The sequence below is a fragment of the Eleginops maclovinus genome, chromosome 15 (genome assembly GCF_036324505.1).
Source record: "Eleginops maclovinus isolate JMC-PN-2008 ecotype Puerto Natales chromosome 15, JC_Emac_rtc_rv5, whole genome shotgun sequence".
Taxonomy (NCBI): Eukaryota; Metazoa; Chordata; class Actinopteri; order Perciformes; family Eleginopidae; genus Eleginops; species Eleginops maclovinus.
Window position 1 is genome coordinate 16,399,307 of NC_086363.1, and position 27,024 is coordinate 16,426,330.

The 27,024-nt window shown below is 39.6% G+C and overlaps 2 protein-coding genes, 1 long non-coding RNA gene and 1 pseudogene across 3 annotated transcripts; 1 reads left to right on the top strand and 3 right to left on the bottom strand.

Annotated features, from left to right (window-relative positions):
* Positions 1–3,388: 3,388 nt before the first annotated feature.
* Positions 3,389–5,894, bottom strand: LOC134877119 (alpha-1-antitrypsin homolog). Its single transcript, XM_063902506.1, has 5 exons — positions 5,857–5,894; positions 5,021–5,663; positions 4,542–4,812; positions 4,165–4,312; positions 3,389–4,023 (listed from the first exon to the last, which is right to left on the bottom strand). Exons 2-5 carry the CDS (start codon positions 5,652–5,654, stop codon positions 3,832–3,834), a joined length of 1,245 nt encoding a protein of 414 aa, XP_063758576.1. The 5' UTR covers positions 5,655–5,663; positions 5,857–5,894; the 3' UTR covers positions 3,389–3,831.
* A 107-nt stretch (positions 5,895–6,001) lies between these two features.
* On the top strand, positions 6,002–11,339 carry LOC134877120 (uncharacterized). Its single transcript, XR_010167530.1, has 3 exons — positions 6,002–6,057; positions 10,486–10,753; positions 10,829–11,339. It is a non-coding gene; the product is annotated as an uncharacterized LOC134877120 (long non-coding RNA).
* LOC134877118 (alpha-1-antiproteinase 2-like) lies at positions 7,409–10,996 on the bottom strand (annotated as a pseudogene).
* Positions 11,340–16,876: 5,537 nt separating the features above from the next.
* clmnb (calmin b) lies at positions 16,877–25,375 on the bottom strand. Its single transcript, XM_063902665.1, is given in 11 exon segments — positions 16,877–17,806; positions 18,809–20,172; positions 20,648–20,730; positions 21,502–21,618; positions 21,621–21,694; positions 21,815–22,041; positions 22,157–22,252; positions 22,373–22,456; positions 23,616–23,711; positions 23,803–23,864; positions 24,734–25,375. Coding segments are annotated over 11 exon segments (2,367 nt in total). The 5' UTR covers positions 24,771–25,375; the 3' UTR covers positions 16,877–17,679.
* Positions 25,376–27,024: the final 1,649 nt, after the last annotated feature.

A 27,024-nucleotide genomic window follows, 5' to 3' on the forward strand; every position in this document is an offset into this window, starting at 1 on the left:
GCGATAGCTGAGTTGCTTGCTAACAGCTAACATGGCTAACGGCGTGTTCAGTATTTACAGACCTAAAAGTGTTTATGGAGCTGTTGCAAAATATAATTGTTAGCTTAAATTTAGTTAACTTCAGCCAAATTGAACACCTTTGCGTTTTGGTCTGTCATGGACCAAAGACATTTGATGACATCTGCAAACTATAAAATAATAATGACAAAAAATGTTAGTTGCAGTTCTTATGGTAAGCCTTGGAGCAGTTCTGCTGCACCCATGTAGACATTTGTATTAAAAGTATTAACACTTATTAAAGGTTATGTGTTATGTGCATGTCAATACAGTAAAAATAATTATAAAAAAAACAAGGAATATTTTAAAACAGGATTCAATAATATCATCCTTCCCTACAAATGTGACACGACTGATACAATGACTAAATGTGGTTATGAATCATAAATAAGACACATTCTTTTCTGAAATATTCAAACTTTTGCATTATATTCATCTTGCAAAACATTTGAGGTTTATGGGCCGATGGTGTATCCAGATGGCCATCAGCCTTACACGACTCCCGCCCTTTGACCTGTCAATAGAGGAGTTACTGTTTGAGTGTTTACACAATCAGCACACATACACTTTGTCTCCCCTGTTAGCATCCATACAAAGTGACTTATGCAAAGGCAAAAGTAATAATTGTGAATCAGAATGCTGAGTGGGCAGCTCTTTAGAAGTCTGTCAAGTCCGATGTACAATAAGGGTACTGCTGAGGACTGGATGTTGAACCACAAGCTGCACTAGTGAATACATGGTCGTTTTTATGTTTGTTTTTGCAAATATCATTGTCATGACCAAGGTTTCATGTAGTGTTTTTACTTTTTTGCCAATGTTAAAAAGCAGGCTGTTAAGTTTGACATTTTATGATGTAATTCATTTTCCATTCCAGTCAGATAATGCTTTCTGTGCTGCATGAAGATCATTATGAGACTCGTTAGACTTGCTCGAGTTTTTCAATCTACAATATTGATAGTGACAAAATTATTAGGAGGAACATATTATTACCTTATAACAACAAGGACATGTTATGTACAAACATGTATGTTTATTATTTGACCCTACAACCAACTTAAAGGTTCATTACTGCAGACAACTGGACTGGTGTTGTGCAGTACACTTTGGTAAGGTGTGAGATACACATATCTCTGAATACTGCACCAAAGCCTCATTAGGTGAAGGGTGCATCAAGTGTACCGTGTGTTGACATTTTTATGATGTGGGACACATTTGCCCACAACAGCTTGTGAACTTGCACTCAAGTACTCAAGGCAGGAAGTATGTGTACTGGGACGGACCAACTGATTGCTAAGTGGACGACCTAGTTAACAGAATAGGGCTGTAATCAGGACAAGGGAAGTCCCACACAACAGGATAAAGCTGCATTCAAGAGCAGCATTCAGGGCCATAGTGAAGTGTTTTCTACAACACAAGTACAGTTTTTTAGATGAACAATCAATCATAATCAGCATTCCCTAAGTGTTTTGGTTTTTGATTTTATTTTGCATCACAAAGTAAGACATGTATGCATTTAAACATATCACATTGTCAAAAATGATGTTTGAGGAAATGAAAGCACTAAAAGACAGCGTTTGCGAGTATCAAATATATTCTATGGTCTCGCTACAGGCGTCAATGACACTTTATCTCTCTTTTCCCCACAAATGTATTATTTACTAAACAACAGGTTAGTGTGGACTGTACCATGCCAAACAAGGAAGCTCAGGCGCACGTAACTCTAACACACACAACTCTGCTAGCTCTCTCGTAGCATTCCCAGTCTAACCCCAGGAACTGTCCATCCCTACTCCCAACCAATCAGAATTACACTCACTCAACTCACAGCAAAAAGTCACTAGAACTGTCTGTCAAAACAGTGACATGTCCACATAATTTAAATCTAATTTTAAAAGTCCTGTAAACTCATGACAAAACATCAACATTTCAACCAGTCTGTTACAATGTAAACCTTACCAGAAACACAACCTTGTTCAATAATATATTCTGATCATCTCAGAAACCCTTGTTTATACTGAACGTTGACCAGAGTTGAAATGTAATACAATGCCAAAGTTTGAGCCATTGTGAGTTTGCCTGGGACTTTCTTCCCTAGGCGTTAACAACCTCTGGCAACAAAAGGTTGCGTGTTAGAGAAATATGCAATATTATTAATTAACCTGCTTGACATAACAGTAAATCCTTACACAATATAATGTAGCTTGTTGTCTGTGTTATTAATAAAATGTTATTCGCCACTAGTCAACATGAATTAGCTTGATGGTAATAATAATGAACATTTGAAGGTTTTACAATAGCTTTTTATGATGACTTTATATTTCGCCTCATGATAAACCATTCAGCACAACAACACCCATTTTGGCTAAATGTGTTAGCAGATGCTTTAAGTGCTATACATGTAAATTGTAACCACTTTATAATTAATTGCGCCATAGAGACCAGCTGGATATGATCTACAATGATGTATTTGGAGCTTTAGATCCCTGCAAATACTGTATATTACATATATTTTTATATTCTGTTCCAATTTTTTCAACTTTTAGCTGAGCCTCTTAGAATTCTGTGGTAGAACCAGGAGGACGCAGTCTGTGTAAATTAAAATTATTGAATCTACAGTAGAAAAAGGTTTTTCAATATCCAATATAATTTTGGATTAACATATTGTTAGTAATGTAATAAACATGTCATTACTAGACATTTGTAGTGACTCCTGTTCGTTTTCATATCCACTTGAATTGTGGTGGGATCTGCCTTGTGTGTGGGGACATGGAAGAAGAGCGTCACCCTCTGTCCTTTTGGGATAGGGTGAAAGATATAAAAGTGTCAATGCGGATACGAAATGGACATAAGTTATCCAAAAAAATTATCAAAAACATTCGTAATGTTTCAATGAATGGTGTCCCCTTTGATGCAGTTTAGCACAAACATCACCATTACAAACAACTGATCCAGAGTTAGCTGACAGCTCCATTAAACATTTACAAGGACCAGCCTCTTTCTTTCACTGCGCCAAGAGATTTATGGCAAGGCTATGTCTACTGATGCAACCTAACTCAGTGAACACAACATGGGTAAGGAACCGTTTGTCAGTAAGGGTCTAAAAATGTTCGTAGCATTACATGTTTATTAAAGAGAGCTCAGGAGACAACAGAAATTGAGACCTTTCCGGGGAAAAAAGAGAGACTCATCATCATCTGAGACTCATGTCATCAAAAAAGGGAATTAAAAAAAAACACTTGGTTCCTGTTCTCAATAAAACAGTATTGATTGGTAGTAAAGTTCAATTTGTTTGGATCCATGAACTCAAGATTTAAAAATAAAAGATTGACCGTTGTTAACAACAAGTCTTTATTTCACTTAAACATGTTAAAACAGAAATAGCAAAGTAACACGATGGCTCATTGTATAAGCAGATGCTTCAGGTGATTCGTCTACTAATGCTTTTATGACCTGTATCATATCTAACAGTCAGATGGATACGATATATAATGATGTACTTTGACATTTATACACCTAGCCAGGTTCAGATGACAGATGGTAATAAATGTGTCCCACTGACAGACTGCAGGCAGATTAATAGGCTGACGTTTCTGTTACTTGATGATAGATTTGTTGTCGTATTCATCAAACTATTCACAATTCATCATCCCCCAATGCTCTTGTGGAATTTCTACAGGGCTTTCAGACACTGAGGTAATATTGTCCTGTAGCTACTAAAACCTACTACAGTATAAAAATGTAACACATACAACAATCAGTAGTTCCCAAGCATCTTTACATGGCTGTGGGGTCGTTGATCTTGCCCATGAAGAGAATGCTTTTGGTCGAGTGCTCCAGGATAAAGGCCAGGAATGGTCTGTCCAGTTTAATGATTTCTGGCATGCTCATGGGCATGACCTCAATGGTGGTGGCGGCAGCTGCCTCTGTTCCTGTTTCATCCACGCTCAGCACGGCCTGGTGGGACACCTGTGGAAGAACCAACAGAAGACAACGTCAAGAACATGCAGGTCTTGAATATCTGTAAAGAGCAAAGGTTCTTGGCAGAATAGTACCTTGTTTAATCAATTCCCACAACAAACATTTGAAATGCATGATTGCCTATCATACCTTTGAGACTTTGAGCTTGACCTCAGAAGATATGCCAGAGAAATCAGCGGTTTCTCCAAAAGCGTTGGTTATTCCCATTGCTTTCAGTGTACTGTCCAGGGAGGCTTCAGTAGAGATGGAGAACTTTGGCATGAACAGAGCTACAGAACTGAGGAACACAAACATGGAGCTGTGTCATAATCACTGGATTATAGAGTTCACTTAAAGCATGTTTACTTAACTTGAGCCATAAAAGATAAGGAATATCAAATCAAATACTCCTGTTCAGAGTATAGCCCAACACAAGTCAAGACATTCCCTATTATTCTACAGATGACCTCACTGCCACTGTATCTACTACCGTAGAAGTGGAAAATATAATAAAATGCCCCTCTTACCTCCTGAAGACTGAGTCATGCCAGTTCTTGATGTTGTCCTTGTTGATGTAGGCCTCTACCTCCTTCATCTTACCTTCATCGGGCAGAACGATCATCATGGAGGTGTTGCCCTTGTATGGCAGCATGATGACGGTGGCGTGGTTGTTAGCGTCTTGATAGAAGTCGAAACGACCAGTCCTCATCATCATGTCCACCTGAACCTTTGTTTGTTCGTCCACAGTGAATTCTGCCTTTTGTGTGAGGTTACCATTGAAGGGTTTAACCCACTGTCCTGCGAGAGGAGCGTAAAAGTAATGCATTGTAGTTATGTTGCAATATATGCTATGATTTTGATATGTTTCTGGCTGGTTTTACATATTCGTGGCATGTTTGAGTGCCTTAAACTACACAAGGAACCTGAACTGATAGAAAAGCTTTTTCTCTTTTTAGCTCTGGCTATCTGCATGCTCTCTTTGAGATTGTATTGGAATGTGTCCTACCTCTGAAGTAGACATAGTTTATCAACACCATGGCCATCTCGGGGTCCAGGTCCTTCACCATATCTTTGATCTTATCGTTGGTTTTACTGGCAATGAATCTGTTGATCTCAGCTGCAGAATCAGCGGGTTTGGTAAAGTCGACGTTGAAGATCTCACCGGAGTAGTAGTGCTTGATATCCTTCAGGAACTTCTCTAAAGGATTAAAGCCAGTGCGCAGGGCAACGCCGTTACCCACATCCAGCTTCTGATCTGCCTGACTGTGTCCCATCATGTGGAAAAGGTGCTCGTATGCTTCATTGACCTGTTCCTGGGTGTGAGCACTGTAGCCTAAGCTGGAGAACAACTGGCTGTGGGTCTCACCAGCAGCCCCTGTGGACAGCATGGATAGGGCAGTGGAGATGCCCAGGGGAGAAAAGAAGATGTTCTTTCCAGCAGCAGCATTGGCATTTAGGCTTTTGTAGAGGGCAAAGGCAAAGTCGGCATTGGGGGACGACAGCTTGTGGCAGCTAAGCTCTCCTTCATGGCTGTGAGAGGCATCAGCACCGTGGTGGTGGTGGTGGCCTTCTTGGTGGTTTGCCCAGGCTACAGACAACAGCAGTGCTGACAGTGCACAACTAACAAAGATCCCACGCATGTTTACAGCCTGTCCAGGGGAAATCAGAGGGGGTTAGTTTGGCTCCATAAGATTTAGCCTCTGAACAGCTCACATATATATGTAATTTCTTCAAAGTCCTAACCTTTTTTTTAAAGAATGAATATAAGTCCTATATCTTATATCTAAAGTTTCAAGTTAAACAAAAAACGGTTTGCATTTTTCACAACTGTGCTACGCTTACCTTCAATGTCCTCTTTGCTGCAGAAGGCTTGCTAGAAACTTCGCCATTTTATACAGTCGCTCTGGTAGTCAGCTGACAGTTGGGTCAAACATTAACCAGGACCAGCCCCTATTTTCTGTCGTGTGCTAAGAGATATCTGGCCTGACTATCTTCACTGATGCAACACAACTCACTCGGCACAACATGGGGAATGAACCACTGGTGAGATAACAGGCTATTTGCAAAAATGGGTGTTAAAGATGTATGTCTTTGCATTAAATACCTTCATGTCAGCATTAGTCATGACAGACCTCAAGAAATTAAATCGGAAGGGATTTCAATATGAAAATATATCATTGGTAGGTTCGGTTTAATTTATGAAATAGCATTGGTCAATATTTTTGTATGACAGTATTTGTTGATTAAACTTTATTTGACTTAGTGCCAACCCACAAAACAACACCATAACTTAATCACTATATGATTCATGTCTGACCTGCAACACAAATACTTATAATTAAATATATAGTCCAGGGATGTCCTATTCTTGTTAGTTTTCAACCCTTACCGACTACAAAATTACATTTCCTTACAACTGAACTCTATCGTCAACACCAGTATTAATGGAGCCTATTTTCTAGTTGGCTAACGTAACATTGTAACAAAACAAAAGTGCAACAGAAATACTTTGCTAGGTTTATCAAATCACCATGGTCTGCATATTTTTTTTACACAGGACACAAACTCCAGTTTTGCAACATTTAGTTTTCCGGTACAACATATGTTGCCATCAGAAAGTGATTGACAATGCAGTTTAGTTTTACGGGAATATTGTTTTTAGGAGACCAGGCTGGGATTTTTTGACTCGATACTGTTGACTAAATATGCCTCTGATAAGACATAGTCCTCTAAAGTTGATAATAAAGAAGGTTCCGCTTGAGACTTCTCTCATTTAGAACGTTTGTATGTCTTTTGAGGCCAGGTTGTTTCAATGTTAGGGTTAGGGTTTGGGTAAGATTTCTTTGTATTTCCTGCTAAAAAGAAAGTGGAGCACTTCACCTCTGTGGACCCATAAACTCTTTCTATTTGCTCATAAACCTGGACTTTTCAAGGAGTCAGTTGGACCCTTCTTGTTGAATAGGCTGACATTTCTGTTACTTGTGATAGATCCGTTGTCCTATTCATCAAATTATGCTCTGTATCATCTCCACAAGGCTGTCTGATGCTCAGGCAAAAAAAAGAACTAATGTCTCGAAGCTACTAAACCCTACTGCAGTGTGAATGTGTAATACTATTTTTTATGATTTTGTTCTGTTGGCGAATACGCCTGGATATTTTTGCAAAGCAATTTCCTGTAATTGTGTAAGGGCAATAAAGAGATGTTAAAGGAGGAAATGGGTTGAAAAAAAGACAAAAGAGAAAATGCTTTTGTGATGGGAGAAAAGTGCTTTATGTGTTTTATTGCAAGAAAAGCACAGATTTAGTCACACGGATAAATGACTACCATTTGAATGTTCTTTCATCATTTTGTGAAAATGGGGAAATAAACTGTAAATCATCCAGTAATGTTTGGGAAATTGGAAGTAAAACAAAACACATCAACTTCAGGGAGATTGCTGAAAATGCGTTTATTTCCCCAGAAAAATATGCCCAATAAACTATTGGAAAAAATACAAAATGTGAATTGTAAGTTAATGCAGTATTAATCAACAGAAAAGCACAAAAAGGAGATGTGTTGACATGGTGTAGACTTCTGTTGGATCGATAGTTCTCCCCATAAGCAGGGTGAGCCCAGTGAGATCGTCATAGATTATGAGCATGAATGGGCTGTTAAAGGTGATCCTTGGGGGGACAGAGAAGTCCAGCAGCATGTCAGGCCTCCCCCATCTTCTAACTTGGTCTCTTCCAAAATCTCTAGCATAAACTCATGAGGAGCCTGAGTAATGGCACAGAAACAGGAGTAATGAGGGAGCAGATACGACAGAAAAAAGAGACTGAAACTGCACATTATATCATATAGTTCTGCAAGGTCGGGTACATTTCTTAATGTATAATAAGATCTCAACCAAGCACTTGGGCCCAGTTTCATAGTAATCCATTCTGACAAAGGAAAATAAGATATTTTGGGTCTCTCTTAACCTTGACGAGTTTCAGCCTGTTCTGTGATATTCTTGCAAAATCGGCTGAGTCTGAGAAAATAGATGATACCTCAGAGTTCCTCAGGAGACTTTCCAAATTGTAGGATTTCCTTAGTTGGAACTTAGAGAAAAGGATTTCTGCCCGCCTGTGAAATCAAACAATCAATGTTTTAATTGATTTGCTCTAAGATGTCTAGTTACAACTTGTGAGACCCTCACAGCGGGCTTCGACTCACTGATGTGTAGAGAGATGTAATTATTGCTGACTTAGAATCTCCTCAGCATCATTCATCATGCTACCCAACAACAGAAAGCAAATGACTGCAGGGAAACTGCGCCATGACATGGATCAATATACTGTACACTCAAGGACACGCAAACACCATTTGCAGAGGGCATACAGTACATGGACACACTCAAACTCCCCCAGTGCTGCACCACTTAACCTTTAGCATAAACACCAAGTCCAAACCAGCATGTAATAAATACTACATTTGTGCAGTCGTGGAAAACAGTTTTCATTTATATCTGTTTGTAAATGAACCACTAATCAGATACAATATTGCATTTTTCACAACCTAATTTTGAGAATTTTCTTGGAGTTCTTTTGTAGAAGTTTACCACTTAAAGTTCTTAGAATATCCTTCTCTTTTTTCCACAGAGATTTACAATTTTTATTTAGGAAATTCAGATTTTTTTCTTTGAAATTTCCTCCCTTCTCCAGCTACGTAGATCTTTTTACATTTTACCTACACTAGCCCAATGTAAGATTTCTTCTTGGCCATTATTTCTTACTGGACTCACTTTGATAAGCGCTTGATCCAATTTAAATAAAACTGCAAATGGCATCCTCCTTGTAGCTGCTGACACTTATGTCACTGCACATATATAAACAGCTTGCCATGGGTTGCCCCTCATTCCTCTTCAACATGTGGACTCCCCTACCTACCCCGGCTTCAAGTTGCTGAGCCAGAAGCTCATGCGGCTGTTGGAGAGGCAGTCCTCCAGCGGCTGCAGCTCGGCTTTAGGGAGCAGCAGCAGCGAGGCCAGGCATTCTGAATACTCTAGCCGCACCACTATGGTCGAGCAGTTGGTGTCGTACAGCATCATCACCTCGGAAGAGTCGTCCCTGAACATCATGGAGACCTCCATGCTGCTGGTGGCATTCAGCTAGAAGCTGTGTGGCACTGTGTGAAACCGTTCAAATGGCAGACAACCTGATTTATGTGTCATTCATAAAAATGAACAAGTTAATGATAAAATATGAAAGTTAATTAGCGGAGAGAGAGAATGCAAGACAATAAAAAAAAGCTGTGTAAATTTACTACCACCAACTGTCACAAGAGAGCGTCTGTTCTATATAAATAACAATGACTGATGAAGAAGCAGGTGCTCAAAATTCTGTGCGGTGGGTGGTATTGCAGACACACTGAGAATGTTTTCTAATTTAGCTGCAACTCATTTTCATTCAAGCTTTTCTCTGAATGTGTTTTTGTAGGTGTACGTTTCTCATTTAGAAAGTGATTCATCCGTCTGTTCTTTGTATACATTTAGGGGACACGTCAACCACAAAATTACCGTTTGTATATCAATTACACATTTCACGTTAGCAGAATCCCAAATTGGAGAAAAGTCTTGATGAATTGAAGTAAATGGGGGCCGCGTTTAAAACAGAAGAACTATATCCAAACATCTTCTTAAAACTCCTACACAGCTCTTGTCTCATTTATCCTGTTGTATGCTCAAGACTTCCCAAAGACATGTATTTTGGCTTAAACCTTAGGAAATTGAAACATTTGCGCGCTAAAACAAGTACTCACACTTGTTCAGGTGCCCTATGGCCCATTCAAGTAATGTTTATGCAAAAGTCTTTTAAAAAGTAATTAAGCAAAAGTGCAATTGCTTGTAAGGGTTCAACTGTATAAATGTGACTTGAATTATACTGCATGAGTTGTGTGAGAGTTGTAAACTAACATTATACCATATTTTTGCTGTTGTTAAACGCGCCCACCTTTCAAGTAATTCATCAAGACTTGTGTCCTGATTCTTAGTTCACGGTTGAGAAATACCAGGAATAGAACCCACAGAGGGGAGTAATTGGTCCTGGTCATTTCGAGGGTACTAGCGTAGTATTGAAATACTTCCGAACCTTCCATTGAAAATATATGCATGTATTATCATCACAGCAAGAAGCTACCTTTGAAATACACATAATTGCTAAGTTCAGGTTTATAAGAGGCTTCCAAGTCTTTCATCAACGTGTGTAAGCTGATGTTGAAGGTGGAGGGACCAGTGTTCTGAGGCCTGGACAAAAAGCTGTCATAGTCTAGTAAAGGTTTTCCATCAATATGTAGGCTGTTCCAAAGACTTAGCTGAGCGCCAGGATGAACACCATCCTCAGTTCCATTTTTTGCCTCTGAAGCATTATCTACATCGGCTCGGTATCCAGCATCTGCCCCTCCGATGTCCGGCCCTTGTATGGCCCTAATCCCAACTTTGGTTTCGCCTGCAGACGCTGCCCTTTGCACCCCATTGCCACCCCCTCATTCCTGTCGAGCGAGGCTGTGTTGCAGATCTGTAAGAGCAGATATGGTGGCTTCCAAGCTCTGCTCTGTAGAGTTGGCTGCCAGCCCCAAGGCCTCCAGGGCCTGGCTCCGACTCTCGGACCCAGTCATTTGGGACAGCAGGGCCAGAGCTGATGCCAGGCCCAAGGGTGAGAACAAGATGTTGTGCTGTATCTGGGTACCGGGCTTGGAATTGGCTTTGGTGGCAAGGTCACGGTAAGGTTCAAAGGCCAAGGCTGTGTTTAGGGCTGATGTGTTGAGCTGCTCATTGACCTCCTGTTCCATTCGCAGAGGCCTGCTGAAGACTTTCTCAGACTCTGGTAGAACCGACCCATCTGCTCTGACACCCGTTAGCAATGCCATCACTGTAATACATGTAAAACGATACAGAACGGACATCATCGCAGTTTTCGCTCACCATCCTTCCTCAATTCAGAGACGCTGCAGGTTGATCTCTAAAAAGACCGGCCAAACTCCAGCTTTGGGGAAGTGTTGTTCTCGTGGATATGTGTGGGGGTGGTGGCGGTGTTGAAAGTGTATCGATCTTTGGGGCTGAGCTTTTGACCCGTAGTTTTAGCTCTGAGCAAACAATGCCGGCATGTTTTTTTGGTTTCTTAGAATTTCAGCAGCAAAGAGTGTGTGTGTGTGTGTGTGTGTGTGTGTGTGTGTGTGTGTGTGTGTGTGTGTATGTGTGTGTGTGTGTGTGTGTGTGTGTGTGTGTGTGTGTGTGTGTGTGTGTGTGTGTGTGTGTGTGTGTGTGTGTGTGTGTGTGTGTGTGTGTGTGTGTGTGTGTGTGTGTGTGTGTGGGCAAAGTCGTTTTCCCTCCTCTTTAATTCACATTCTGGTCAACATGGATTTTGAACACTTATGCAACTGATGCAAACTTAATGTTGCTCTAGTTTTACTATGAACACACTGGTATTCTTCAAAAATCTATGTTGATTGTCTGAGAGAGCTGGGTAATAAAACGTGTTCAAAGCTGATTCAATCTTGTGGAATGAAGAAGAAATATTAAGAATAAAAATAATTGTTATTTCACAAACTTTGTCGAAAAAATATGTATTTTGTTGATAAGCTTGAACTATCATACGGTTAACAAAAAAATATAAAACAGTATACATTCTAATCTCAAGAGATGCACAGAGTGCCAGATGTCAAAGTCCTTATTCAATATTATCAGCTTAAACTCACTATGTCATTACCGTTTCTTATTAAACAGCAGGTCATATGGGATACTCAGCAATCCACAAAACACTTCATGATGCTGCAACACCACCATGTGGTTGATAAAGTCAACTGAAATTGAAAGTTTTTCTACCACAAAAAAAAGCATTTTTGGCATGAAAGAAAATAACTCTCCAATCATGTGTAGTGTAAGGCCAAGCAGCTGACAATTTATGTATAATGGGGAATACAACATCATGTGTTTTTATCAAAACAAGTGCCCAAATTACCAATTATTTCAGTTGGGAGCAAAAAGCTCATGACCGAAAGATCGACATCGCGGATACAAGCGGCCGAAATGGGATTTCTCCGCAGGGTGGCTGGCATCTCCTTTAGGGATAAGGGGAGAAGTTCAGTCAACTGGGAGGGACTCGGAGTAGAACCGCTGCTCCTTCACGTTTGAAAGGAGCCAGTTGAGGTGGTTCGGGCACCTAGTGAGGATGCCACCTGGGCGCCTCCCTAGGGAGGTGTTCCAGGCACGTCCAGCTGGGAAGAGACCAAGGGGTAGACCTAGGACCAGGTGGAGGGATTATATCTATTCGCTGGCCTGATCCCCCAGTCAGAGCTGGTTGATGTGGCCAGGGAAAGGAAAGTTTGGGGCTCTCTGCTGTTACCTCCGCGACCCTGACGGAAAAGCGGGAGAAGATGGATGGATGGATGGATGGATGCATGGATGGATGGATGGATGGATGGATGGGAGCAAAAAGCCAATACAATCAAAATGTTGCCATGAGGAATATTTTATGACAGAACTAGTCGAACCAGCCCTTGTGCAGCTTGGAAATGTTGCTACTAAGCATATGTTAACATCTCTTTTTGTCCATATGCTTATTCGCCAACACAAAAAGAAAACTCATTAAAACAATCTATGTGCAGTAGAGTTTAGTAGCTCCGAGAGTTGAGGGCTTTTAGCAAGAAATACAAAGAAACCCTTTTCCGAACCCTAACTCCAAAACAATCAAGTAGTAACTCATGAAAAAAATAAGGTTCAGAGACAACAGATGTCCGAGAGATATTAAATCAACTTTTATAAAATGTAAAAGAATTGGTGGATACCAAATATTAAAGGGGTTCAACATACCTCTTTAAAGCAGGACATTTTTTCCATTACAATGTTAACCAGTTGTATTTCAAAATCGTGGGGAGAACAAGCAGACACAAAGGACTCAGCTGACTGAATTAACATTGATGAATAGCTTTATGTTTTTATATTCCAGTAAATGCTATTTGTTCAATAGAAACCTGCTGCTGGTTGATGTTTGACCCAACTGTCACCTGATTCCCAGAGCTTCTGTATAAAATGTATGTAGTTTCTGGCAAACTGGGGCAAAGCAGACATTCAAGCGTGGTACTGTTTTAAAATATAAAACAAATCTTTATACAACTTCAGACATTTTGGATGTATTGCACTGGGAAAAAAAAGTTGGACACATTGAAACTTGGTAGGCATTGAATAATATGTAAACATGTGGGAGTGTAGAGCTAAATGCTAAATTGTAACACCCCCTAAGCTACTGTGATTTTTCCTGCACAGGCTATAAAGATGCATGGGATCTTTGCTAGTTTCACACTCACAGCACTTCTACTGGCTTTAGCCAGGGCAGACCACCACCACCATAGTGCTCACATTTCTCAGACCCACAAAGAAGATATTAGCTGGTTCAAGCTGTCGTCTCCCAATGCTCACTTTGCCTTGGCCCTATACAGAAACCTGAATGGGCGGTAGTGGCAAAGTCTATAGGGGCTGGGAACTGGAAGGTCACCAGTTCAAGTCCCCGAAAGGCCAAGTTGTTATGGTGGTGTCCCTTAGCAAGGCGCCGTTACCTACACTGCTCCCCGGGTGCCGTACATAATGGCAGCCCACTGCTCCTAACACTAGGATGGGTCAAATGCAGAGACCGCTTTGGACTGGATGGCGGTGCGAGCAGTCGCAGCGGCCCCTCACAGTCCCGAATCGTAGGGTTGCCGGTTCAAGTCCCCGAACAGACTTGACAATATGGAAGGTGGACTGCTACTTGGAGGGGTCCCAGTTCACCTCCTAAGCCCTGCTGTGGTGTCCTTGAGCAAGGCACCGGACACCTCCAATCCCACCTCCCCATTGCTCCCCAGGCGCTGCACAATAGCTGCCCACTGCTCCTAGTACTAGGATGGGTTAAATGCAGAGGACACATTTCACTGTGTGTGCTCTGCTGTGTGCATGTATGTAAAGAGGGTTTCATCCTCCGATTCTATCTATCTATCTATCTATCTATCCATCTATCCATCTATCCATCTATCCATCTATCCATCTATCCATCTATCCATCTATCTATCTATCTATCTATCTATCTATCTATCTATCTATCTATCTATCTATCTATCTATCTATCTATGAATGCCAACACTGAAGCTGGAAAGAATATATTTTTCTCGCCCCTTGGCATCTCAACTGCCCTGTCCATGTTGTCCACAGGGGCTGCTGGGGAAACCCACAGCCAGCTGTTCTCCAGCTTAGCCTACAGTGCTCATACCCAGGAACAGGTCAATGAAGCATACAAGCATCTTTTCCACATGATGGGACACAGTCAGAAGCATCAGCAGGTGGATTTGGGTAGCGGCGTTGCCTTCAAACTGGCTACAATCCTCTGGAGAAGTTCAAGAAGGAGGTCAAGGACTTCTATTTTGGTCAGATCTTCACTGTTAACTTTACAAAACCAGCTGAGGCTACAGATGACATCAACAAATTCATTGCTAATTGTACCAACAACTTGATCACAGATATGGTGAAGGATCTGGATCCCAGGACAATCGACTGAATGAGCGGTTCTTTACCCGTGTTGTGTTCACTGAGTTAGGTTGCATCAGTAGACATAGCCTCGCCAGAAATCTCTTGGCACAGTGAAAGAAACGGGTTGGTCCTTGTTAATGTTTAATGGAAGTGTCAGCTAACTCTGGATCAGTTGTTTGTAATGTTGAAGTTTCTGCCAAACTGCACTAAGAACACAATATTCTTTGAAATATTAGGAATGTTTTGGATCATTTTCGAGAACTGAGATGTCATCGTAGATTCCACACTGAAATTTTAATTTCTTTCACCCTTCACTTTCTCACAAAAGAATAAAAGTGCCATCATTTTCTTTTCACTCCCAATGAGAATCACTATACATTTCTTGGAATGATGTGTTAATTACTCTTTTGGCAGTATTTAAGAGTTGAATCATCTCAGAGTGCCTCCTCCTGGTTCTACCACTTGTGTCACACCAGGTTCTCTTAAAAGTAGATAAGATTGGAACCAAAAATACAGAAATATTAGTCTGCAAAGTGTTCCAGTTTTTATATCTATTCTGTTATTTTTTTCACTATTTTTATTGGTTTTATTTGTTTTATGTTCTATATAAACTTAACACAAAAAGTAAGGAAATTTGTGTTTGGTAGCTTATTCCTTTATTTCAACAATGCTTCTTGGCAATAAATCTTATACTGTTGGAAAGCCTGTTTTCTTCTCTTTCAAATGGGGCCACATTTGTGAGGAACATGCATTTGTGGGAGGAGCAGCAGAGCTGAGTATGTGGTTTCCGCCAATGAAAAATGTGACAAAACTCCTTTGCCAATCCCAATAACGTTTTTTTGCTGTTGACTCTTTTGGTGTTGTTTGGTGGATTGGATGATGGAAGTGTGAGGAAACAAGACATATTGGCAACAATTTATTTCTTAACACTTTATTAATTTAACAAGCAACCTTAGTAGCGTGTGGAAGGACCATACACAGCCACAACGGCCTCTCCTCATGCTGGTCACCAGCCTGGTCACACACTCCTGTGGGATGGGGCATCCCATTCTTCAACCAGTATTTGTCCCAGGTCAGCCAACGTGGTTGTGTTGATCACTCTGGCACGGACAGTACTCCTAAGCTGATCCCACAAGTGTTCAATGGGGTTGAGGTCAGGACTGCAGGCCATTCCCTCCTCTCCACTCCTACTATATCGGGGCAGCAATCAGCAAAGCGTTCTCCTTGTCTCCACACTGTGACCGTACCATCCAAGTTCTGTAGGCAGAATCTAGACTCATTGCTGAACGTAATGTTCCTCCACATGTTGAGGTTCCAGTGCAAGTGGGCCTCACAGTGAAGGGCAGTCAAGGCAGGCCACATGGTGGTCGTACAAGACCGGAGATTGGCTGCAGTTTGGCATTGGCAGAGGAGATTTGTCACATTTTTTATGGGTGCAACCCACATACTCAGCTCTGCTGCTCCTACCACAAATACATGTTCCTCACAAATGTAGCACCATTTGAAAGGTGAGAAAACAGGCTTTCCAACGGTATAAGATTTATTGCCAAGAAGCATTGTAACATCAAAGAAATAATCTACCAAACACACGTCCTAACTTTTTGTGTTAAGTTTATATTCATGTTGCATTGTTGAAGGAGACTGGGAAGCCCTTGAATCTTGAATCTTTGAATCTTTGAACCCTTTTTGTTGTATCCTGATTACGTAATCCTGTTACATGGGATCCATTACTTCCCAAACGTAATGTATATGTTTCCATTTGTTTCTTGTCAAGCATGCATGTGTAATTATGCATCACATTGTCCAACAAGTCTTTTAGTGATATGTGTTGAATGTGTCCTCATGTTATATGCTTTTACCAGGTGTAGGAGCCAGATTTGGGGTTTATGTGTTTCTATTTATTGTGTGGTATTGTTTTGCATATTATTGGTGGTGGACATGCAGTGGAGTTTGGGGTGGAGTAAGTGGTTGTTTAACCTTGCTGCACTCACCTGCTCACTGTGGTTTTGTATGGAAAGAGAGGGGGTGAGCCGGGAGGCGAAACTTTCCATTGACCCCAATTAATACAGAAATCTGCAACATTTTTTTCGATTGCAATATTCTAAACCATCAGTGATTAAAGCACTTCACTCATTATCTACAATGAAACGGAATGGTGTCAAGGTGTTTATCTTCCCTTGTTTAGCCCCCAGGCTGCTTTATTGGACTGCCTATAGCCGCAACACCAGGCATGGATTGACATACATTTCTGTGTAGTTACTTGGTGCAACTTTGAATGAAATTATACTTGCCTGCACAAATGCACAACTTAAATAAAAATGTAAATAAAATGCACAATAATCAGAATATGACTTCTAAAGATAACATCATTTATTTATGTGTTTACAATAGTCAGTGAGGACAGATGGGTTTTTTTTCTCATGTCAACCACAGCACAATTTTACAGGTCTTTAATCATTTCATGATAAGACACAGTTGAAACTGTTGATTTGTGATGATTGAATTACATATCATAAGGAATTTAAGGACCAATGACAGGAGTGACTTTATACTGCTTGCAATGCTTTGCACTGTTAACAGTGGGGAAGAAACAACAGTCCAATTTGTGCAGCCTAGCAACTTTACTTAAACACGTTACATTTGAAAGAAAATCCTTGAACTTCACAATTCTAGATCAAGTTTCAAATGTGCGTATTTAGTAGTTTACATTCCTTTCCTGACATTAATTTGAAATCCTACTTCAAGGACATGAAGTGTGATTTAAACTCTTGAATGAAGTTTTTTTTTCTGCATACATCTGTTTGACTAAGCTAAAAGAGATACACCTCTGCAAAAACAAAATAGTATTAGATGCATTCTGAAGATCTACCATACACAAAATAAAGCATAGAGAAACTTAAATAAAAGGTGATAGAGACCAACCCGGAGAACAGTAACTACAATGTGCACTGTAACACCAAAAACCAGGAATAGTCTTAAAGATTTGATAGACATGTTGGGCATTAAAACTGTCAAAGACGTGAAATGGATAAAACTCAAAGTTAAATACGGTTAGAAATAATTGGATTGAAAGTCAGATTTCTAAAAATTTCAATTGATTTAAAGTTGGCAGTGGCCATCTGGTAATAGGAAGGGCTCGATGCAGGGTAACTCAGAAGTTCATTTGAGGTAAGATAAAGTAGCAGTACAGCAGGATCCACAGGAGCAAGAGCATTTCCAGCTCTAATGGGGTTATGCCACAAAAGGCTGCTGGAGATTGAAAGATTAATCCTCCTTCTCTGTTGGACAAAAGATAAAACACAGACTGTTAGCTTCAGGCTAAAATGAGACAATTCACGGCAATGTTACCACTTAATTAAAGCCTTTAACGACGATAACAATTTAATTATTTGGAAAGTCTTTATAAATAATTGAAGCTAACCACATTAAGTATACAGAGTTTAAATTGTGGTGTCTTTTCTATGCTTTAAAAAAAAGTCTATAAAATGGTTCCAACAGTGTTTTTATGTGCTTAAGGGTTAGCTACAAATGTTAGCATGCCCCGCTAACTGGCATACTAAAGTAGTAACCTAGTGTCATTTCTAAAACCAAGAGGCATGTCATTAACTGCAATATTTCGTGAGATTAGACCACAAACATTACACAAGGTTACATAAAAAAAACTCAGTTAATAGTGTTAGCATCCAACCTTTGAGAGCCAAAATGCTAATCTCATGGTTAGGGCTAACTATGTCATGCTCTTTATTTGGTTTGGTGAAGTTACACTCTTGCAACTCTTTTAACACTTGTATGAGTTATTATTAGTTTTTCAAAGGAAAAAGACAAATCTGCCCTGTTTTATCCTTCATTAACATTTGTTAAGTCAGAAATTTAGTATTATCTTCAGTATTTTAGCATTACATGGTATATTTAGCTTTGCGACCATATTTGATATTCCTTCTAATGGGTTTTTGTTTAACATTAACAGTAGTCTGATAGAATAATTAAAAAGTTCACTTGAGGCGGAGGGATTCATCCACCTCATAGGTGCTTCTCAGTTTTAGCTTAGCATTACTAGCATCAGTCATTATTGCAGCCAACAACATCTACATTGTTAAGTTAGAAATTAAAATACTTCTGTTTCTCTATGTTTCTGTGTGAAATTGAAGACCCATTCTTTAAAACATTTTAGCTTATTACAACTTCTATCATTTTGCTGTGTTCCATGCTACATTGGGAACCCTGAAACATAGTTACCTTTCTTAAGTGCTAAGCTAAAATTCCTAAAGGACATAACCTACCTGAATAACCAAGAAGTTGCACCACAGGCAGGATGGACATTAACACCTCCGTTGGTGTTATTTTTGGGAGCAGTTTTGTCAACATGGTCTACTGTTGATACCTTCTTGACAGTAAGTTTACATTTCTGAGTCATATTGTCTCTGTCGTTCCGCTCTGCTGTTGTAACTTCCTCAAAATCCATTGGATTCATGACTTCATCACTGTTTTCTCCCTTGTTTTGTTCTTCACAAGATAAATTAGCCATTTTGGGGGGATTGTATTTCCTGTAATTTTCTTCCTCTGTGTTCATTGTAGTTGCATCGCCTCTGCTGACTTCATTTACAGCCTCATCAGATAATATTTTTCCATTTTCTCCTACCTTGGAACTTTCAGAATCTACACTTTGCTTATTTTCCCTCTCTTCCTCCTTTACAGTATCCTCTTCAACTGTTAGACAATTAGACTCTTCAAGAACCGTTGTGTTTTGGGTTTCATCTACCAGAGCATCCCTTTTATCATGTCCATGCATTACAAATCTAGCATTTTCTGACTTCTCCCTCTCTTCCTCAGAGTCGTCTCCAGCATAATTTCTCTGTCCTCTAACAACTCTCTCAACTTCATGCTCCTTCCTGCTGCCTTCCTTTGGTTCCATGTCAAACGCAGCTATGCTGTTTGCCACCTCTGTGGAACTCCTTTCATTTTTGTCCTTATCAAACGTCCTATGAACCACTGATTGATCTCTGACTTCAGATACAACATTTTGCACTAGTGAATCTTCTTGATGTGTACATCCACTGACATTTAAAGTTTCACATACTTCCAGATGTTTTAATTCAGCATGCTCTCCATTAAGAAACATTTCTTCCTCCGTTTCCTCTTCGACCCTTGGAACTTGTCTTTTTATCTGATTATATGGTTGAAAAACCTCTTTATTCAGATCCAATATGTAGCAGTAGGCATCCTCCTCATCTGAGTCCAGTGCAGACAAGCTGTAGATTCCTTCCTCTGAGCTCAAAGAAAAGTGACTTTCATCCACCCTTGGCTTGCTGTATGCCTGATCCACAGGCGCTTTCTCCATCCATGATCGGATCTCCTGGTTGACTACGCCTGTATTCAGTGGACTGGGAGGCTGTAAAATGCTTCGACTCCTGCTTTTCTTGTGGTTGAATGGTGATGTGGTTTCAGCTGTGTGAAGCGAGTTGGCACAGGGGCTTCCTTGGGATCTCCTGGCCCATCGTTTCCACAGTAGCTGTTCATTGCTCTTCTGCACGCCGTAGAGCAATGCTTGGGCTTCTGGGTCATCAGCGAGGATTTCTCCAAGACTGACGGACCCAAGTGATCCAACATTTGGGATATCAGGAACTTCAATATCTGACGTACGATCCTGTAATATAGGGTTTATTAGTGATGGTACACAATATGAATACAATACTTAGAAATATATTAGATATTCAGCTCTCAAGCTACAGCCAGCAGCTGTTAGCTTAGCTTAGCATAAAGACTGGAAACAGTTATCATGCAAAGTCCCAAGTGCCAACTACTTACTGGCACCTCTCCAAGACTGCACCTAGAAAAGAAATAGTCCTGCACATAATCTCTGGTGCTTTTATATATTAAACATGAAGTATATCATTTAATTAGAGAGGCTAGTAGGCAAATTGTGTTACTTTTTGAAAGCGCAAGATAAGATGTTTCACCTGTTATCAATATTAATGCCAAGCTAAACTAAGCTAAGTTAAAGTAAACCAACCAGCGACTGGTGGTAACTTCATATTTAAAATACAGTGATATAAATGTTCTCATTTGACTTTCAGCCCAAAAAAAAGCAACAATGTTGAACTATTCCAAATTGTACTAACCTCATCTTTGTCTGGACAAAACCTCAGGAACATCGACACATAGGTGATGATGGACTGCTCATCTGGTGAAGAGCCTGATATGTCTGCGGTAAGAATAGTTTCCGTTTGTTAGCAGGTTTGTTTCAATACAAAAAGAAAATATTCAATTAAAAGTAAAAGTCCTGCATCAAAAATGTCACACGAGTTAACGCATACAGCATAATTATGAAAATGTACAAGAATACAGGTATATTAACTCAATGCATTACATTTCCCCTGTCACTGTAATACTATTGTACATATTATCATTATTACTACTCATCAATGTAAAAGCACAATTTCACTGCTAAACTTTGTTCAAGTGGAGCCTATTTGAACTATTTTGTATGAGTTGTATATGTTTTGATTGAAAAAATCAGATCAAATTTGGTGAAATAAAGTAGAAAAGTGTATTCAAAGAAGAGTACCTCAAATTTGAATTTACAGGTGCTCAGGTGAACATACTTCTACTATATCTTTACATATTTCACTATATCTGTTCTGAATATCAAATTGCTAACTAAATGTACTCCACATTCCAAAACTACTAAGGAGACAATCCTGCTGGGGCCACTTTCGGCCTCTGTGTGACACTGCAGATATAATACAATTGGCACTACACACAGCAAGGACCTCTACTGCTCATTTTAAGTGAGGTATTCTAAATGAGTCTGCAATGGGACAAGTGCTTCTGATTTACTTTGAAAGGTGAGATCATTACACCGTGATGGGCTCTAAGCACCTACTTAGTGTAGTACTGTCTATGAAGAAAGATATTTGTCTTAGTGGATATAAATAAATAATTGTGAAGCACTTTCTATTCAGTAAGCTTTTACCTTCAGGCTCCAGCAGAGGTGGTATGTCCAGACTGTGATGGGCTATCATGAACGCCAGCTTAATGTTTTCCCTTGGCTCTCTGGACAGGCTTGCCCTCAGGTCAACCAAGCTGTGTTTATGGACTTAATCATGGCGAGAAAGGCCAGCCCACTCCTCCAGCTCCTCCCAAAGTCATGCACCTCCACTCCAAACCTACACATTTAAAATTGCATTTAATAGAAAAAACACACAGCCAGTTCACACATGCCTGGGTTTGGGAGCCTTTTTACTGCAAAAATGACTTTGTAAGCAGTTGGATCTTTTCAGACTCACTTTGATGTGCATCTCTGGACCCATCGCAGTAGAGTCTTGATTGATTTCCCGTGGTACTTTAGGTCTTTGGCAGCCTTTTTGCCTTTGCTTGGCAGGGTGCTGCAGAAATAGCTGCCAATGTCATTTGGCGGGGGCGAGAGGTCGCTGGAGGAGGGGTAACTGCTCGTTGATAAGGAGGAGAGGCTAGAAGATAAATGTCTCTGGAGGCCTGCTGTCACCTCTTTTACCTGCATCATAGGAAAAGGGAGGAGTGTGTGTAAGTTCAGCAACCAAGACAAATTTTACCCAAGGAGTGAAATAATACATTAAGGCATTAGCATGATAGATAACGGTGGACAAAACCTGCCTGGAAATACAGATCATGGTCCAGATAAGGTTAAGAACAACAGAGGGAGTCCCATCAGCAATACCAGAGGCATCGATGCCAAGTAACTTCACCTGAGAGACAACAGGGAGGAGACTTCAACTGAAATCTTGTTTATCAGGATTAATGTTTGTAAAAGACCACCCATGAAAAGCACTTTCGCTTGATTGATTTACAAGCAAAAAACCACTCACATGTCTATCATCAAGGAAAGCCAGGGCTTTGGAAATGTTGTTCAGTCTGAAAATGCGGTGAGAAGAAGACCTAAACCTGTAAAGCTAATAAAGACATTAGACAAGGAGCGTTTAGGAGAATAGTTTGACCTTTTAGGAAACACATTTATTTGCTTTATTGCTGACATGTTAGAAAAGGAGATTGATAGCACTCTTTTGTACTGCAAACATGAAGCTAGCAGCCGGTTAGCTTACCTCAACATAAAGACATGGGGTGACAGGGGAACATGCCTATGTTCCCTCAGCCCATGTTCCCTCAGCCCTGTTCCCTCATTTCCAAGATCTTTTTCAAAATTAGGCCCTATGTTCCCACATTTCCTTTTTCATAAATTTGTATCAGATTTTATTCCCCTTTCACCCAATTTGGTAGCCAATTACACCCAACCTTTTATCCAGTAGCAATTGACTACAGATATAATGTAGCTTTTAGCTAAATCTGGGAACATAGGGCCTTTTTACATGTTCCCATTGAGTACCATGTAAATCTGGAGAAAATACGGCCCTGGGAACATAATCTGGGAGCAATTTAGACACAGCACACAATTCACTTTCTATAATTCTATGGGACACTTTCTGCTTCCAGCAACTGAGGACTTAGGACTGCATGGCTCAGATGGACTTGAGTTTATTTGTTTGTTTGTCTTGTTTGTTTGTCTGTCTGTGTCTTTGTTTCTGTATGTTTGTTTTTTTCAGTTTATTTTATTTTTATTTATGCGCTTTGGGTTGTACCCAGTACATGTTAAATGTGCTATAAAAATAAAAATGACTTGACTTGACTATCATTTTGAGAAAAATCTTAGAAATGAGGGAACAAAAGGCTGTTAGAACATAGGGCTGACCCCGGTGACAGCTAGCTTGGCTTTGACCAAAGGAAACAATAGCCTACCATTTTTTGAGAATATGTTACCTATGATCAAGCTTTAACGGTGCTTGAAGTTGGATTTTGTTTTCTTTGACAAAGGTTAGCTTGTCTTTTTTCCAATCTTTAGCCAATGCTAAATTTAAGCTAACCAGCTGCTGGCTATAACTTTATATTAGCTGTAAATGAATGTATTTGATACAGATTTGTCTCCATTATGATCATAAAATGCTAATGAACTGAGCTAAAATGGACCAAAGGCAAATTAAATAACTAAATAGCATTTTAATATATTGTTTCTTCTTGCAGATATATTATTTTGCCATTATTTAGCTTGACTCTTACTAGTTGGCACCCAGACAGCTCCTCCAGCAGAGCCATGAGTATTCTACCATCCTGAATGTCTGTGAACAGGTCGTACACTTCAATCGGAGGTTCACGCTGGAAATGACAAATGAAAAACCTTATTGGTGGTTGCATTTATGAGCTGAAGTATAATGGTCCAGTAAAGCTGTATTGATTTGTGCCTTACTCTCTGCAGAAACACATTCATCCACCTGGTGAAGGTTCTCTTCTGCACTGCTTCCCTCTCATCTGGGAAAGAGAAAACAGGGACTTAGATGAGGTAGTTTACCAATTAAAAACTGTTAGAATATGCTAATGCCCGCTTTAACTGTGTAGCACTATGGAGGTTTTATGCTGAATATGTTTGTCCAACAAAACTTGTTCGTAAGTGTGTTTAAAGGACAGTTCACCCCAAAATTAAATATATATATTTCTCTTCCTAATCTTTATAATTTTTGTTGAAAACTACATCCCGCAACAGTATCACTACTTAGGCTTAATGACAGGCTTGTGCTAACTGGATGGTAAATGAAGTTCGAAAGAAAATAGCTTTTTCACGAGAATGCTCACAACAAAGTCTGAGGATTATCTTTAGTAACTGGGTGGTGATTTCTGGAAAGAGACCTTGCTTCTGAGTTTTTCAATTGGACTTTTTGGAGATTTGAGCCCCATGAGCCCAGTTCCATTTAATTTATCTATAATGGAGAGAAGACAGACAGCCCTACAGTTCTTATCTCCAACACTCACAACACAAATCTAAATTGATATATTCAGTTAAGAATAAAACATATTTTTGATTTTGGGGCTATCTCTTTATCCCCAAAAGGCAACATTTTAAGACAATTGAGAACTATTTTACTTTTGTTTCTCATGTTTTACATTCTACACTTGGAAGCAAATCATCCTTAAAAAAAAGTGTGTATGATTAGGCAATCAGTTGCCACAATGCCAAATACTACACCTACCTGAAGAATCCCTTTGAGGAAATACATTTAAGGAAGAAAGAGATAATAAAATGTCTCTTTTTGGTAAACACAGATAGGGTTTTCATGATTTAGCATACTATATCACACATTGGATCAACAATAAGCATAAGACAGTCATTATTTTCACCGTACCTTTAAGCTGCTGTATACGTTGAGCCTTCTCTCCCATGGACTTCTTTTGTGGATCCCTGTTGACCTTGCCCTGATTCAACTTGACTTTTCACACACATTCGTACGATCCATTGCGGAGATACACATCAAGACGTGAGACTTTTGTAGCAATTAGAGGTGCTCTGAGGCTTTCTTTCGAAATAAGGATGAGGAAAATGCAAAGTGAGGCAGTGTATCTTGCCTGAACACGCTAGCTTCCACTCCCTCTGAGATAACTCACTCTGAATCCTATTGGCAGGCTACGGATCATAAAACTATGTGGAGGCAGTCACACAAAGTTAAAATGAGGGAATCAGTTGGGATGACTGTGGTGGGTTACAGGTGGTATGGTTTCCCTTCTGAGGTTTGTAATAAATCTTGTTCTCATTACATGGCTCATTGGCATAAGCATGTTCAGCTCACGCTTTAGGGAGTGAAAAGTCTTACTCTCTCTGCAGGAATCAGCAGATGCAGCCAGGATTTCCCTCATTATTTTACTTATTATGCATAATTGAGGCAAGTGGAAACTTTTTTTGCGGTTTTCAGTTCAACCTGGAACCAAAACTTGTTTTAGAATAGAAAAGTCTATCTAGACCTCTTCACCAGTTGAAGCCACCATACTGAAATCCGTTACTTAAGTAGAACCCACATTATAATAAAAATACACCTTATTTTTCCTTTATATAGCCCCCTTTCAAACTAAGAGTTAAAAACGCCAAACAACATTTAAACCTAACACATTTCAATACACAGAGAATAGAATTAACTAAAAAAACAGCAACCAAACACATTATTATACTTGACATTAAAACAAAGTTAAAGTTATTTAAAAGACCTGACAGTGTGCCGCCCTGCAAATACCGATCACAAGTAAAACTCCTGAATCCAAAATGTAAAATAAAAAAGTAATAGTATTTTTTTTTAAAAGTCCTACTGCATAAAAAGTAAAAGTACTCAACATGCAGGGGGCTTCTATCAAAGTGTTATATTGTAGAATATTTTCTAGTAGATTGATTTTCACCTGAATTGGTAAACACACTAAGCCTTGTGTAAATGAAGCATTCTTGAGTAAACATAGACTACTGGGTTACAGCTTAAACCAGACTACAAAGTGAGGCCTTAAGGCATTTAGCCCTAAAACAGCCATGTGTTATAACAGCATGGGGGGGGGGGAGTAACAGACTGACATGTTTGAAGCTTTATCAGATGCCCAAACTCACCAGTGGTAATACTCTCAGAAGATAATACAACTCTGGAAAGTTATCACGCCAGCAACTATTTCATGTTAGTCTCCATAGTTGCTGGCGACATGTTTGTAGAATGTTTGGTTAAAAACAAATCATAAGGGAGCCTTTGATTTTGACAACCCCATCTTTAGTAAAAAGCGATAGGGGGAAGCATTATTTTACACTGTCTAAACTAAAAGTTGTTGCAAATGTGGCTTCAGCTCTACAAACAGGACTTCTGGTAACACTCATTTTGGCATCTTTAATATATTTAGTAAGTCAGACTTCTCTAATCTATCCAGCACAAGGCAATAACTATCTGATCCTTTTTGCCTTAGAGTTTACAATACTAAACCATTAGTTTTCCCCTCACTCGTGTATAGTAGGAAAGTAATCTCATGCTTAGGGTACATTCATGTTTTTTGAACTGAAAAGGTCGAACATACAAACACAGAGGTCACTTCCTTTAAAACTGGCTTTTCTTGTCATTAACCAACATTTATTTGACATTAAATTTAGAATAGTGTTAACATGTAATGGGCTTATTTTATGAAACAAAATATTAATTAAAGCACACATACAGAGTGAAGTTTCCAATCATTTAAAAATATCTGTTCAAGCCTTAATTCTCATTTTGGATCTTATATGGCACGATGAAATTAGTACAAAATAAGCTGTGAAATGTGGCTTTTTGCCTTGACCTACATTTCATTACAGAGTTTTCTATATTTCTCATTTGACCTCAGCTGGGAACTTCAATGCATGTTCAATCGGTGTCATCTTCCATCAGGGGGCCGACTCACTGATGAGACACTGACAGTTTGGAGGACAGTGCAGGAAGAAACGTGTTTTTTTTATTCACTGGTCATTTATGAGATTGGTAGAAGGCAATTTAGCTTCAACAACATGTCTTTTATCAGACAGAGGAAACAAAACATCAAAATACACATATACGGTAGGTGTTTTTTATTGGCTAGGTTTGTGTGTTTTGTCATAACTCAGTAAAAATTAGCATTACATTTCGACTCTTGTGCATATTTAAACATA